Here is a 16,981-nt window from a genome sequence, read left to right on the forward strand (position 1 = left end):
GCGAAACAAGTAATATATTTGAAGAATCTAAAGTATCGAGGTAATTGACATGTCGTACAAAAAATAACATCTAGAGATGTTTATGACATACCAACCCAATTAGAGATAGGTGAAAATTTAGATTTACATAAAGAGGAAGCTTTTCAAGAGGAAGAACAAACATTAGCCGAGCTTCTTGTTGATAAAGAACTTGTAACAGCTCCTTTGAATAAGGTTGATCTACCGTCCAACGAAGTTGAAGCTAATTTTGTATTTAATCTTGATGAGTCAGAGGGCGACGATCAATTCATAAATGATGATGAAATAGAAGACGATACATATGTCGATAATTGTGATTCGAAGGAGGACCTACATATCGAGGAAGATACGAATATTGATGAGCAGATCTATATTCTTTGTTCAATCTTCTCTTACAATAATGGAATGCGATATAATTCTATTCATTAGAATGTAATTTGTTGTCCGTTATTATTATTCAATATTATATTCATTTATATATCAAAAATTATAGGTATAGCATCAGGAGACTGATGATGACGTTCACGTTCGTAGTCTACCCCGAAGGCTGAGGCATCTTCACCGATTTCCACTGTCGTACTAGCTCCATCACCAGAGGGTCCTGCACTAGCAAATCCCAATGAGACAGGTCCGAGTGAGACGGATCCAAGTGATATTATTATACTTTTTATATAATAAAATTTAATTTTTTTATTTAGATAGCTATTATACTAATAATTTATTTATTGTTGTTTCACATCAGTCTCTATCAATGGTGAGGCGAGGGTGAGGTCCATCGAAGAACCTTGCTCTAGAACGTTGGAGATGCGAGCACCCAAGACAACATCTCCGTATTGAGATACCGCCTGACTACACCAGACCCATTAAAAAATTGTGTGAGTCGTGGCAGACCGAGCTGGGCATCATATGCCGCAGCTATGCCACCGTGATGCTTTTCGATTGGCGTCATGTTGTACAGGCTCAAAGAGAGATTTTCTATACTCAATTACAGATAAAATAGATTATATTATGAATATTTAATTAGCATGATATTCTTTTAATATTTGTTATTGACATGATGTATTTGATATTATTGGATTTGAGAAGGATCGCATGCGGCGAGCTGTGGATGCTCATTTATATTTACATTTCAAGGAGTATCGCCACCACATCCATCAGCATTGGTACCAGGTGATGCAGGATCATGGGGTGGAGGCAGCGCAATAGCGACCCTATGACAGCATCACTATGGATGATTGGACTCTCATATGCCGACATTATGACGATCTAGCATATCAGGTTACACACAAACTTCTTTTTTTTTTAGAATTTAATGATTGAATCATTTATTCTTAAATTTAATTTGTTACATACTAATTTGACTGCTAACTGTACAGAAACGATATGCCCAGAATGCCGCGAATCGGATGAGATAGACCGTATCGTATTGTGAGGGTTTGAGGTCGTTCGCTCGTCATATGGAGCAGATGGTAAGTAATTTCTAATTAGTATATTTTAGCTCTCTAACTATTTAAAAAAATTTAATTAATTATTCTCAAATTACAGAGAGATGCAAAAAGTGGTGAGCTTTCTGGTAGGATCGATATCTACTAACGGACCCACCAGTGACGGTCAGGAGAGTGGACGATGGGGAGCCAGGAGTTTTTTATAAATTTTTTTAATTATTTTTTTCATTTGTAGTTTGATTTTCAGTACGAAATTAAAATAGCTATAACTTTAATTTTCAGGATCGTATGATAGGCATCAGATCCCAGCCTACCTCTGAGGGCTCGACCGTATCGACAGATGACGAGATCTGTGATCAGGTGCTTGGTACGAGATCCTATTATGTTAGGGATCTAGAACATGGAATCAGTGCTCCGTCATCCTCACGCTTGTCTAGGGCTGACATCCATACTGCTTGCGATACTCGACTGGCGAAGGTGCAGAGGCCGATTGAGCAGCGAGCTGATAAGTTAACTGCACGTATCGACGAATATCAGCGGCTCCAGATCCAGATGATAGAGTGGATAGTACAAATGGAACGGATAGCACAGCTGATAAGGCAGCAGCAGGCCGATCAAAGTTCTTTCGAGCGCTCTCCTTCCCCAGTCCGTTCTCCTTCTACAAATGCCGACACTTGACATATTTATGTAGCTTTTTATTTTTATTTTAGACCTCTTATAATTTTAATTTAATATAATAAAATGATAAAATTTATTTATAAATTTATTTTATAAATTTTTTATCTTTATTTTTTATTTTTAATTTATAAAAATATTATAAATATAAATTAAATATATATATTCATAAATTATTTTTTTAAAAAAATTTGTGTAAACTTTTAGCGATGAAATTATTTTTGATAAAATATTAGTCACAAAAAACATATTAGCGATGAAAAATTGATCGTAAATAAAATTTTTAATAAATTTATAAATATTAAAATTTTATATTAAATTAATAACGATGAAAATATTTTTATCATAAATAATAGATAATTTATTAGCAACAAAAATTTACGTCAGAAATTGATATATTTATAATAAAAAGTTTACATCGCTAATATTTTTTTTAATTTAATTTTATAAAAAAATTTAATTAAATTAATAATGATGAAAATATTTTCTTCATAAATAATTGATAATTTATTAACAACAAAAATTTACATCAAAAATTATCATAAAAATTGATTAACTTAATAAAATAATTAATTTTCATAAAAAATTATTAGCGAGAAAAATAATTGATTTTCATAAAAATTTTTAATTAACTTAATAATGATGAATATTATTCGTCGTAAATAATTATTTTTTATTAGTAATGTAATAATTTGTCACAAATTATCTTTTTTTACGATTAAAATTTTTTATCATAAATAATTTTTGAAAAAAAAATTTTAACGATGAAAATTTTTTGCCGATAATATTGATTATTAGAGACGAAAAATTTTTTTCGTTGTAAAAAATTATCAACGATGATATTATTTATAATAAAATATTAATGATGATAATTTTATCGTTAACAATTATTAACAATAAAATTTAATTATTAATAATAAATTTTTTGTATCACTAATATTTTATCTTGTTTTAGTGATTTCAGAAGCAAAAGAGTATTGACCATTCCTTAATTGTGCCCGCTTGAGCATCCCAGTAACCATTCCTGTGCTATATAAATAAATCGATTGTATATGGAGAGATTTAATGAGGAAAAAAGCAGCATGATTTTTTTTTTTTATTTAGTCACAGGACCAACGACTCCATTGGCCGAAGAACTTCATATCTTTGGACTACTATTTTTTTTAAGATGGTACTGTCACACCCCGAATCTAACACCCGGGTCGGATACGTGATGACCGCACACTCCTTAGAGCAAGTCCTAAAGAATATGCAAGGCCAAAATAAATATTACAACCTTAATATCCATAACAATTAATTTCAAATATAATTCATAAAACCTTGCATAATTACAATTTAATTTTTTTCAATTCTCTGATCAGATACTATGACACTCTATTTATCCTTCTGCTCACCCGTAAATCCAAGCCATAGCCAATCTAAGTCATCCTGTAACTCTGAGAAGAAAAAGAAAGATGAAGGGGTGTGAGCTTTACAGCCCAGTAAGAATTCCCATATCACACTGATATAGTAATATAGTCTGAAAATAAGGATAAGCAATAAAATATAAAATCTCATGTTCAATGTCCAAAATAATGCAAACATTCATAAATTTTCTGTCTTGTCAAAATAGATGCATCATCATATGTTTACAGGTAAAATACTTTTGTTCAACAATTATCTCATGTCTTATCTTTCATTTCTCTTTTCATAATCACATGATTTTTAATCTTTTCTTTCTGGTTCTAGACTATCCAATTCTATACCTCAGTCATCATCCGGATCGAATCCATTTAAAAAGTCTTTCAAGACTGTCCCAGGATGAGCTCCTGGCCGGCTGTCCCACGTACCAAAGCCCGTGAGAGGCTGTCCCAGGCATAAGCTCCTGGCGGGCTGTCCCAGGCATGAGCTCCTGACGGGCTGATCCACCTGTAAGCCAGTGGGGGCTGTCCCAGGCATAAGCTCCTGGCCGGCTGTTCCACATGACAAGGCTAGTCCATACCATATATCTCTTTCTTTTCATTTAATCATTATGTGTTGATTTCATCAATCAATTCTGTCTTGCATTATGATCAATTCAGATATGTCATATCCATATAATCATGCCATCAATCTCTGATACATATGTATTAACATAACATACTCATGCTCAAAATCAAATAACAGTATCTCAGATATAATAAATTCATCGATCTCAAATCCGACAATGCAAAACCAATAATGCAAGACCAACAGTAAAATAGCATATATATAATAGCGATCATGTATAGGGATTCTTACCTTTATCGGTGACTGATCCAAGCATAAAAACCAATATTCTTCTTTGATTTATGAATTTCTCTAACAACATATTCCACTCGATATCATATGTAGACAATCGTATCTCTTCATAACCCTGATCAAATATAAAAATCATATATGGAGAAAATTACCGATAATCGATCCTAATAATACAGATCGAGAACCTCTCTTAGGATTAACCAAAATTAGGACTTGTCTATGTATCAGGATCCTCCACTGATCCATAAGACTTCTAGAGAGAGAAAATCCATGAAGAGAGAGAAAATTTTAGAGAGAGAAAATTTTAGAGATAGAAAGTAGAGAGAGAAAATGGAGAGAGAAATTTTCGTATTCTTCCGATGAGGCAATCATGGTCAAGATCATCAGAGGTCTTATCAGGGTGACTTAATATGAATCAAGTGTTACAAATTTCGAATAGGATCGGACTGAGATCAGACTTACTGTACGAATTTCGGAGCAATCTCAATTCATCATATTTTCATCTTCAAGTTTATTCTAGGGTTCATGATGCAATCAGAGAGGAAGAAAAGATCCTAGAGAGACAAAATCCGTAAAGAGAGAGAAAATTCTAGAGAGAGAATCTAGAGAGAGAAAATATAGAGAGAAGGTAGAGAGAGGAGAGAGAGAAAATTTTTCTCTCTTCTTCTTCTTTTTATTTTATTTTATTTTATTTTTATTTTTATTTTTCTCTTTTTCTTTTTCCTTTTTCTTTCCTTTTTCTTTTTCTTTTTTCTTTTCTTTTTTTCTTTTTCCTTTTTCTTTTCTTTTCTTTTCTTCTTCTTCTTCTTCCTTCTTTTCCCGTGGTTTCCTTTGGGGCAAAACAGGGCATCGTGCCCCTCCATCTCCTCTCACCCTCAAGTGGCCAAGGAGGGCCGACTCCGGCCACCCTCCGACAGCCGTCGATGGCGATGCATCCACAGCCCCGGTGACAGCCCCAACGGTGGCTGTTGCCGGTGGCACACGGGGAGAAGAAAAAAATAAAACGTAAACAGGGGTGTCCCTTTTTAAGCCCGAACCGGCACCTCGCCGGCTTCCAAGCACCCCATGGCTGGAGAGACTAAACCGAAAGAGAGGAAGAAGGAACATACCTTGTTCCGACGGCCAAAAACAGCTCCGGCGACCCCTTTTTTTTTTTTCGATCAACCACCATGGTATATCTTGAGAAAAATCTCTCAAATCCCTCGATTTACTTCAAAATTTTATTGTAAATTCCTAAGAGAGGACGGGGGGATCTTTATAGTGGAGGTTTCCTACCCTAGCCGAACTCTTTGAGTCCGATTTTGCCGGAAACGAGAAGGAAGAAGACTCCGGCTAGGAGTCTTCCTCCTCCTCTGTATTTTTTTTTTTTTAATTCTGGGTTATTACATTCTCCCCTCCTTAAAATAATTTTGTCCTCGAAATTAGATTATGTCGTTCGAGATACCTATTTCAAGGTATACATTCTTCATGTCATTCTCAAGCTTACGATAATGTCATATATATTATTTATTTCTCATGATCTTGTTATAACAAAAATTATTTAAAATCTCAAACTCATCCCTTCTTATTGATTTCTCAACTTTTTGAAGAACTGTAACATTTTAGACTTGTATTAATATACCACCGTTATTTGTCTAATACATTTCACTTGAAATTCATAATTATCTCAGACTACCCTTGATAGAAAAATAATTAAAGGTCAAACATCGGGCACTCTTCACAATCATCGATTTTTTTCCTTCTCTTGACCTTCCAACAAATTTTATATGTAGACTCTCATCTTAAGAAAAATCTCAATCTTCTATATCAGTTTAAGTAACAATATTAATTTTTTTTTTTTTTTTAAAATATGAGATCTATATTAGGACTTTCTAAGTTTGAACTAATATCAGAACTATCAAGCTGTTAATAAACTTGAGATATCTAGAATTTCTTGGCATTATCTACAATGAAGCAAATTACTGACAAAATTATCCGGCTATGATCAGATTAGATCAAAATTTATAGTATCCTTTCATTATCAATAAAATCCTTCCTTATTTGCAACTAATGTATTCCATCATAATATCTTTTGATTTAAAAGATTAATATTTCTAATCAATTCAGACCATCACGCTTTTGCTGCGCACTCTGATATCAACTTACCAAATTATATAAGTCTATCAAAGATAAAATATCCTTATATGTTAGATCAATCCAGGATAGATCCAACCTTCAAATTTTATATAAGACTTAGGGAAAAATTTTAAGTTTCTTTATCTTTACTACCTTTGGGCATAGCATATAAAAATTAAATCTTGATCTACTTTCTATGTTTGAAATCATTGCATAAGTTTCATCACTCTTCAAGAATCCAACATATCTAGAATCAATTGGAGTTAACTTTAGATTTACCTTACAATCATTTAGATAATTTCTAAATCAATCTTCCCTTTTTTTTAAAAAAAAAAAAATTAATTCTAACTTGACAAACTAGAAGAACTCAAGCCAGCATCCTTAAGTAGAATCAACTTGATTATTTCTTATAGAACTCCCTTCATCACAACCCTTAATATTAATCAATAAATCTATACAAAATCTTATCCCTTGTATAAGTCATTCAGAATTTAACACTAACAAGATGTCTTAGTTCAAAATAATCCAAATTTTGACTTGAATAATTAATACACTTCACCATCTTCAATAATCATAAAAAATAATTAAAAAAAATTCTAATCCAAAGATAGTAATATAAATTATTAAAGATTTCATCATAACCTGTATATCATACTCTGACAAAATAAATTTTCTTCTTTAATTTAACAACAATATCAAAATACTTTTGATCCACTTAGAAAAGTAAACTTTTGACTTGAAATTCAATACAACTTGAAAGATCAAGAAATCATATTCAGAGTATGATATTTTGAGTAACCAAAAATTTCACCAAAATATGTATCTCATATTCTCATAATAAAATTCAAGTATATTTTTCATCTAAGATTGAATTTCATATATGATCCTCTTATAGGTTCAATGCTCAAAAATATTTCTCTCTCATATGATGAAATTTCTTCTTAGACCATATCCTAACTTCCTTCTGATAAATTTAAAATTTGTAATGCTCAGATAATTAACATCAAAATCAGAAAAGTTATCATGATCTTCAATCATATAAGTTTTACATTCCAAAATCCTCTAGTATACTCAACATAACTTATCAATACCTCTCACTTTATTCCAAGGTTAACTCTTTTCATACTTAGGTCAACCTTACTAATTGAAATCTAAGATATAACTCGTCAATTCTATTATAGATAACATATGCCACTTATGCATAAATTTCATCTTAATATCTATTGATTCGAAATCTAAATATTGAATCTTCTCTTTTATATCTATCATGTTCCTCATGATCATAACCTAAGTTCAGATATCACTAGAATTACAATTCTGAATAATTATAACCTTAAACTCAAATACCACTTAAATCATATTTCCTAGTGATCATAACCTAAACTCTAATATCATTCTATCATACCTTTAATGATCAAAATCTTAAACTCCGATATTATCAATCATACTCTAGTGATTATAATCCCAAAGTTTTGATATCACTTATATGACAATCCCTAGTGACCTTAAACTTGGACTCTAGTACTGTTCTGTCATATCCTAATCACTTGTATCATTGTCTCCAAATGAACATAACCTAAGCTCTAAGCTCAGATATCACTCTGTCACATCCTATTGATCTTACATAAAGTTTTGATATCACTTCATAATCTTAGTGATCTTAAACCTAAACTCTAATATTATTCCATCATATCCTATCACGTATATCATAATCCCTAATGATCATAACCTATGCTCTGATACCATTCTGTCACGCCCCGAACCCAACACCCGGGTCGGATACGTGATGGTCGCACACTCCTTAGAGCAAGCCCTAAAGAATATGCAAGGCCAAAATAAATATTACAACCTTAACATCTATAACAATTAATTTCAAATATAATTCATAAAACCTTGCATAATTACAATTTAAATTTTTTCAATTCTTTGATCAGATACTATGACACTCTATTTATCCTTCTGCTCACCCGTAAATCCAAGCCATAGCCAATCTAAGTCATCCTGTAACTCTGAGAAGAAAAAGAAAGATGAAGGGGTGTGAGCTTTACAGCCCAGTAAGAATTCCCATATCACATTGATATAGTAATATAGTCTGAAAATAAGGATAAGCAATAAAATATAAAATCTCATGTTCAATGTCCAAAATAATGCAAACATTCATAAATTTTCTGTCTTGTCAAAATAGATGCATCATCATATGTTTACAGGTAAAATACTTTTGCTCAACAATTATCTCATGTCTTATCTTTCATTTCTCTTTTCATAATCACATGATTTTTAACCTTTTTCTTTCTGGTTCTGGACTATCCAATTCTATACCTCAGTCATCATCCGGATCGAATCCATTTAAAAAGTCTTTCAAGACTGTCCCAAGATGAGCTCCTGGCCGGCTGTCCCACGTACCAAAGCCCGTGAGAGGCTGTCCCAGGCATAAGCTCCTGGCGGGCTGTCCCAGGCATGAGCTCCTGGCGGGCTGATCCACCTGTAAGCCAGTGGGGGCTGTCCCAGGCATAAGCTCCTGGCGGGCTGTCCCAGGCATAAGCTCCTGGCCGGCTGTTCCACATGACAAGGCTAGTCCATACCATATATCTCTTTCTTTTCATTTAATCATTATGTGTTGATTTCATCAATCAATTCTGTCTTGCATTATGATCAATTCAGATATATCATATCCATATAATCATGCCATCAATCTCTGATACATATGTATTAACATAACATACTCATGCTCAAAATCAAATAACAGTATCTCAGATATAATAAATTCATCGATCTCAAATCCGACAACGCAAAACCAATAATGCAAGACCAACAGTAAAATAGCATATATATAATAGTGATCATGTATAGGGATTCTTACCTTTACCGGTGACTGATCCAAGCATAAAAATCAGTATTCTTCTTTGATTTATGAATTTCTCTAACAAGATATTCCACTCGATATCATATGCAGACAATTGTATCTCTTCATAACCCTGATCAAATATAAAAATCATATATGGAGAAAATTACCGATAATCGATCCTAATAATACAGATCGAGAACCTCTCTTAGGATTAACCAAAATTAGGACTTGTCTATGTATCAGGATCCTCCACTGATCCATAAGACTTCTAGAGAGAAAAAATCCATGAAGAGAGAGAAAATTTTAGAGAGAGAAAGTAGAGAGAGAAAGTGGAGAGAAAAATTTTTGTATTCTTCCGATGAGGCAATCATGGTCAAGATCATCAGAGGTCCTATCAGGATGACTTAATATGAATCAAGTGTTACAAATTTCGAATAGGATCGGACTGAGATCAGACCTACTGTACGAATTTCGGAGCAATCTCAATTCATCATATTTTCATCTTCAAGTTTATTCTAGGGTTCATGATGCAATCAGAGAGGAAGAAAAGATCCTAGAGAGACAAAATCCGTAAAGAGAGAGAAAATTTTAGAGAGAGAATCTAGAGAGAGAAAATATAGAGAGAAGGTAGAGAGAGGAGAGAGAGAAAATTTTTCTCTCTTCTTCTTCTTTTTATTTTATTTTATTTTATTTTATTTTTATTTTTCTCTTTTTCTTTTTCCTTTTTCTTTTCTTTTTCTTTTTCTTTTTTCTTTTTTTTTCTTTTTCCTTTTTCTTTTCTTTTCTTTTCTTCTTCTTCTTCCTTCTTTTCCCGTGGTTTCCTTTGGGGCAAAACAGGGCATCGTGCCCCTCCATCTCCTCTCACCCTCAAGCAACCAAGGAGGGCCGACTCCGGCCACCCTCCGACAGCCGCCAACGGCGATGCATCCACAGCCCCGGTGACAGCCCCAACGGTGGCTGTTGCCGGCGGCACACGGAGAGAAGAAAAAAATAAAACGTAAACAGGGGTGTCCCTGTTTAAGCCCGAACCGGCACCTCGCCGGCTTCCAAGTACCCCATGGCTGGAGAGACTAAACCGAAAGGGAGGAAGAAGGAACATACCTTGTTCCGACGGCCAAAAACAGCTCCGGCGACCCCTTTTTTTTTTTCGATCAACCATCGTGATATATCTTGAAAAAAATCTCTCAAATCCCTCGATTTACTTCAAAATTTTGTTGTAAATTCCTAAGAGAGGATGGGGGGATCTTTATAGTGGGGGTTTCCTACCCTAGCCGGACTCTTTGAGTCCGATTTTGCCGGAAACGAGAAGAAAGAAGACTTCGGCTAGGAGTCTTCCTCCTCCTCTATTTTTTTTTTTTTTTTAATTCTGAGTTATTACAGGTACTATAGGACATGTGGCGAAATAGGAAGCCCGCCCATATTTTCTTATTGGTGCCCGTCTTATATGATTTTTTGTACAATGAGAATAGACATCCACCCCCCCCCCCCCCCCACCCCCCCAACCAACCACCCAAAAAAAAAAAAAAAAAAAAAAAAAAAAAAAAAAAAAAAAAGCCAAAGAACCTATATCTTAAGGACCCTATTTGGCGGTCTGAACCTATTCAAATTTAAATTTGAGAGAAAATTTTTTTCCATCTAGCAGCCCCCGTAGGCTTAATAATACTGACTTCCGATTGGGTTTGGACTGGACTCAAACTGACCATAGTTTGTGTCCATCCTATTCACGAAAATCAACATAGACATATAAAAATCTCATCAAGATTCATCAAAACCACGTCAAGAAGACCCTTGCAAACGTCCACTAAATAGTCTCAGTGCTTTACCCAAAAAAAAAAAAAAAAAAAATTTCAGTGGATTTTGACAAGGACATCGTTGACATTATAATGATGATAGGAATATGCTGAATCTTGTCAAAGATTTGGATGGATCTCGTTCATTCCCATAATAACATCGCTATCTAAACATTTTTCTTTCGATGACGATTGGGTGGTCCCTTTGGATCCCAACGACTCCGACAAGCCCCCATCCAACCCGGCACGCGGGGAAATCCAAATCCGCAAGTGGTTGCCATGTCTAACACAATGTCAGTGGAGTTACAAGTGCGCCTCCCATCTTTTTCCTCTCACTTCGCATTCCACTCGCCTCGCTCAAATTAGGGAACTTCGTTGGCCCTCGTTCGATATCGACCTCCAACTCCAAAGCGTGTCGTTTCCTTATCTAGTGTTATTTTCTCTACTTTGGATTTTGAGTAGGGCTTCTCCCCCGACTGACTGTTCTTGTTCTTTTTTTTGGTGATTTATGTTGTTTTATTATGAAAATATATATATATATCTTTGTCAATTAGAATAAATTAATTATGACTGTATTTACTGTATTTGTGATGTTTAGGCTCCTTTTCAATAAAAAAAGCTGGCTCTCTTGGCATTATAATATTAAATAAGTAAGGACATATTTAGTTGGAGAAAATTGGACCTGCAAAAAGAACGGAAATGAATAACTCCGTCTCTAGTGAGAAAAAAAAAAAAAACTCCAATCTCAAAATCTAATCTCTACTCTATCTTAAGATTAAAATTTCATTCTGATTCTAATTTTGATCAGCTATGAAACATATCAGAGGATATAATCATTTCAATTTCTATTACAATCCACTCCAATTTCGATTTTGATTCTAATCACAAACTCAATGTATCCTAAGATTTTTGATTTTCAGTAGTAAAATTCATAGACTGTAATGTTGATCAAGAGGTGGTCGGGTAATTAATAAAAGCTTTGTTGTTTGGTCTTACCACTTAATTAATGAGAATTTTTTCAACAGCAAAATGATATGTCAGGAAAAAGCATTGCCTATGTATTCCAAAAAGCGCTATATGCATTTCATTCTTTGGAACCACTGTATACTAAGAAGTTGTGAAAGCCATGGCAAGCTGTATGGAATAGCCTAGCATTGCTGGTGCATCACCCTTCTAGCTCACAACATTTTGTAACTCTATATGCCTCATTAAGTAAACTCTTGCACTTCTCTTGTTTGCCCAATAAATAAATAGGGGGAAGCCACTTGATCCCTCCTTTTCCTTCAAAAAAAAAAAAAGGACAGCCCAGCTGAAATGTTTGATGTGGCTGACATACTGATTTTAAGCTAGGAACATTTATTCATCCCCAAGAGCTTCTTTCAAGGAAAGTTCATCATAAATAGCTTATTCAAGCGACATTCTGTATGAGATATTGCATAACCACGAAGACCAACTTATAAAATTTCTGACATGGATCCCTTTCAGTATATTTATGCTCGTAGAACCTTTATTTTACTTTTTATCAACTACTTGAGGCGTGTACATTTCACAGCTTACGGTGATTGCCGGCATCATATGGAACCCACGGACTTCATGTGCGTAATGCTTTCTTTCTATACCCCGTAGCTTGTATATGTACTAGGGAAAATATATATGATTACATCTTTATTTCATAAGTGTTATTCTTCATTTATAATCATGTGAACTGTTCATATATGCCTTTTGTTTGATTTAATTTGTTCGTAGATGGGCTGCTGGACTGCTTGTGTATGGTCATGAGGCTTGCAGGCATGGCTGGAAGTTATGATGGAGCCTTTCTTCCTAGTGTAATTTTTCTCTGTTCTTTTCTGCCCTTATTTGCTTGACATAAAACTTTTTGTAAGCAAGAGGGCTTCCAAGCCAAATTGTGGTATTCTCAAAGATTCTAAATTAAATGATGCAATTATCTAGAAATACCGAGGTTACGATCTTGTTTCTTTTTTGTTTTTGGTGATTGGATTGAAGTAAGAAACAATACAGCGGGCGTAACAGAAAAGGAAACAAACTACAGAGGCGAGAGGAGGCCTACGATCTTGTTTCTTTGTTGTTGGGATACAAGCATGTATGCCTGTACCATGCAGGCTATCAGGAGCTTGATTATTAATTCTGCGGTTCTGCTTTTATTTCGTTTCTAAAACTATGCTTTACATGGGACACAGATAACAAATATGTGGTCCAACATTTTCCCCGTGTTCTTATGCGGCAAGTAAATCTTTGAGAGGCAGAACTTAGCGTTAGTAGTTGCTTCAAGAGTGTCTTACGAGTTGTTGCAATCGGCAGCATGATTTTCTGTCACGGATATGGCAACGCCCGTTATGTGGCAATACCATATCCCACCAATAGTTTATTACGGCTCGGTATGCCTACTAAATTGAGTATCACACTGAGTATGTATTCTATTGGTATCCGGTTGGATATTGGTATGAGATCTGATATCGAGATAGAAAAAATAATAAAGGGACCATCAAGTATACTCAATAATTTTTTATATTGAAGTAAAAAAAATTTCACATTATCAACCTTACATTCATTGTTTTTGTGATCCTCTCTATGCTGAGTTGGAGAGAATTTTGTGGACTGATTTGTGATTTGATTTTTGACTTCAATAAAATCAAAAAAAATTCTTCACATGATCAGTCCATGCATAGGTTGTTTCCATGATCCTCTCAATGTTAAGTTGGAGAGGATTTTGTAGACTGATGTATGATCAGATTTTTGTTTCAATAAAATCGAGAAAAATTCTCTACATGATCAGTCCGTGCATGGACTGTTTTCGTGATCCTCTCTATGCTAAGTTGGAAAGGATTTTGTGGTCTAATTTCTGACCTGGTTTTTGGCTTCAATATCCTAAACATGATTGGCATGAGTTCTGCCTATCACAAGTTGAAGATATGCAGTACCGAGGTTTAAGTATCAAAAATTTTTATTTGTTGGTAATTATTTATATCCAGTGAAGTACTTGTGAATGAATTTTTTTTATGCCAATCAATTGTTTTCTCCTTCTTATATAATCTAGTATTACATGATTGGCCATCCATTCAAATACCGAAGTAGTGCAACAATCATGCGGTGTCTCTTCAAGAGATGCTGAATTCAAACTCAGTATATCATTTTTCAATATATAAGACTTGATGAAGAAATGAAGATGCGGTCTGTAGGTTTTGTAGGATATTTTATTTTTTTAATTTTTTTAATTATATTTATATTAGAATGATATGATTATCTATTTGTATTAAAAAAAAATAAAAAGATAAAAAGCTCTTTGATATCGGAAATTAAAGAAAAATTAAATCTTAAAGTAACCAAACTTCGTTAATTTCAAACATCAAATAACAAACAAATCTGATAGCCACGTACGCCATATGAATGATTGGTTCCATTTGGTAAAATATGAGACTGGACAATTAAAATGGTGTGCACACCACCACTCTGGCTGTCTCATTTGTTTGTTCCTCCAGGATCATGAGCAATCAACCATAGTTAAGGCGGAAAATGTCATTTTGCACGCAAAAGCTCCCATGCGGCAGAGGGATCAACTGAAACATCTGCAAGCAAGATCAAAGAAAATTGCCAAATCACAGACTCCATGCCTCCAGCGATCGCAGTAACAAATCCCTTCATATATTTTTGCAAATCATATAATTTCTCAAACATATTTGCTAAGATGTTTGGAACAACGGTTATAGCGCTAGATCTATAAGACATGCATTTCATGACATAAAATAAGAAACATATAAATATAGTATGATTTATATTTTTTTTAAATAAAAATTATTTAGAATAATATGTTATTCTGATAGTGTTAATTTTATTTTTTTTTACTTGATAGACAAAGTTATAATAAATGCTTCATAAAGTCTTTTTTAATTATTTTTGATATAAAATCCAAGAAATATCAAAAATTTCAAAATCTCTTCAAATTTTGTCAGCGAGAATGGTTGTTGATTTTTGCACGTTATTAGTATAGTATTACCCTGATTTCCAATTTAATGTGAGATGCCTAATGAAAAATAGAGCTGCAAATGGATCAAATTGGACATCGGCATGGTTGACCCAATGTGATCTGTTTTCATTTTGGGTGTTGGACTCCAAACAAACCCCTTCGTTTTGGTATCATCAGGCTCATGAACAAGATAATAGATCAAGGAGGCTGTTTAGGTTGATTAATTTGGGTGCATAGTCAAGTATGACCAAAACCCAACCTAAAGTGTCCGACTGTACATTGGAAACGGGCTGAGTTTGGAGCTCAAGTTAAATATTTAGTTACCCTTTTATAGCTAAAAATACAATAATGGATATTTAAATATAGTTAAATAAGAGCATGCAAGAAATCTTGCTAGTTGAGATGGAAAAGACAAAAAGAATTACTCCGGGTGAAGGTTCATTTAATAAAAGTATGAAAGAAGGAAAAATCTGGATTTTTAGGCAAGATTGGATGGAGCCTAGATTAGATTAGACAAATTTTTCATTGATCCAAATTAGACTCGGATGATATATGAGCTACAATAGGTTAGATCAAAAATCACAAGACCCATACCAGACCCTATTTTCCTAAATTATTGGGAAGGGTCCTCGTCATGGCTCAAATCGATCAGTTGGTTTTCCTAAATTGGAAAGTCATCAAGAAATGGCGAAAACCCCAAGGAAATTACATGGCGAGGGGGCCACGCATGCTTTCTTGAGTGGGTTCATAATCTTTCCCAGTTTGTCTTTTTAATGACTCAGCGTTGTTTCCCAAATAAACTATATGAATCTGTACCGGAAACCAAAGAGCTTACATTCCAAAAAAAAACAAAAAAAACAAAAAACACATGGATCCTCTATGGTATGTGGTCCACAAATATTATGCATTCCTGAACAGCCATTATCAAAAGATAGATGAGATGACCATTAAATAATATGCACCATGCATATGTATGTATCAAAGTCATCCATCTTTTAATAGTGATTATCCATGACCATGTGGCATTCTACGATGGCTACACCCTAGAGATCCGTGCTCCGAGAAAAAAAAAAAAAAAAAAGAAGGGCTGAAAATTTTACCTGGCTGAACTTAAGCTGGTGCTCCTCCCCCGATAGCTGGAGATTACCACTGACAAACACAAGAATGCCACCACCGAATGGTGAGAGCTGGCTATCGATGGTGGAGATAAAATGCTTGCACTGCTCAAAAGGGAGTTGTGTGAGCTTCCGCCCAATGTCCTCGACACCCAAAAATTTCTGACCCTCAAAAGACAGCATGGAGGTGTGGTGGTAGAGAGTGGCAAGGGCAGCGCGATTGGTGTCGAATAGGTGGTAGTAGTGGTTCACAAAGGCCTTGGCCACCATCTCATGCTGCTCCTCTATGCCCATCTCCACCTTGTCCATCTCTCTCCCTCTACCTCCTACGCCACTCTCCTCTTTTATGTTGGTGCTGATAAGCGTGGTATGAGGATGTTATGTTGTCATGTTTCGATCATTGGGGAGCTGTAATATAGTGTCAAAGCTTCACCATACACCATTGGGTAAAAGATAGGGGAACAACTGTTTCCTAGTCCTTCTATATAGTAGACCTTCACTTTTGGAAAATTATTGGTGCACCTTTTATTTGCTTTATGTAAAAAATGTACCATGCTTAACTCCAAAGCAACTTCCAATCATCTTTTTTTGATGGTGAGGGGTGGGGGAGAGGAAATCTATCTAGCTTCCTGATCATATTAAAAGGTATAAATGCAGTGAAAGCCATTTATTGTAGAACAGATATAATTAGTATCTTTTCTTTTCTTTTTCTTTTTTTTTTTTTTTTGCCATTCAAA

At 34.4% G+C, this 16,981-nt stretch overlaps 1 protein-coding gene across 1 annotated transcript; it reads right to left on the reverse strand.

The window, feature by feature from the left end:
* Positions 1 to 14,472: 14,472 nt before the first annotated feature.
* Positions 14,473 to 16,699, reverse strand: LOC105051931 (nuclear transport factor 2B). The gene is made up of 2 exons (XM_010932584.2): positions 16,230 to 16,699; positions 14,473 to 14,731 (listed from the first exon to the last, which is right to left on the reverse strand). The coding sequence occupies exons 1-2, from the start codon at positions 16,551 to 16,553 to the stop codon at positions 14,657 to 14,659; spliced, it is 399 nt and encodes a 132-aa protein (XP_010930886.1). The 5' UTR covers positions 16,554 to 16,699; the 3' UTR covers positions 14,473 to 14,656.
* Between the last annotated feature and the right edge of the window lie 282 nt (positions 16,700 to 16,981).

This window comes from Elaeis guineensis, chromosome 2 (assembly GCF_000442705.2).
Source record: "Elaeis guineensis isolate ETL-2024a chromosome 2, EG11, whole genome shotgun sequence".
Lineage (NCBI taxonomy): Eukaryota > Viridiplantae > Streptophyta > Magnoliopsida > Arecales > Arecaceae > Elaeis > Elaeis guineensis.

Bases quoted from the DNA above. Each gene is read 5' to 3' on its own strand.
- LOC105051931 (XM_010932584.2), bottom strand. From the start codon at position 16,553: ATGGACAAGGTGGAGATGGGCATAGAGGAGCAGCATGAGATGGTGGCC. The intron at 14,732-16,229 runs GTAAAATTTTCA...TCTTGCTTGCAG, and splicing joins ACCAGCTTAAGTTCAGCCAG to ATGTTTCAGTTGATCCCTCT.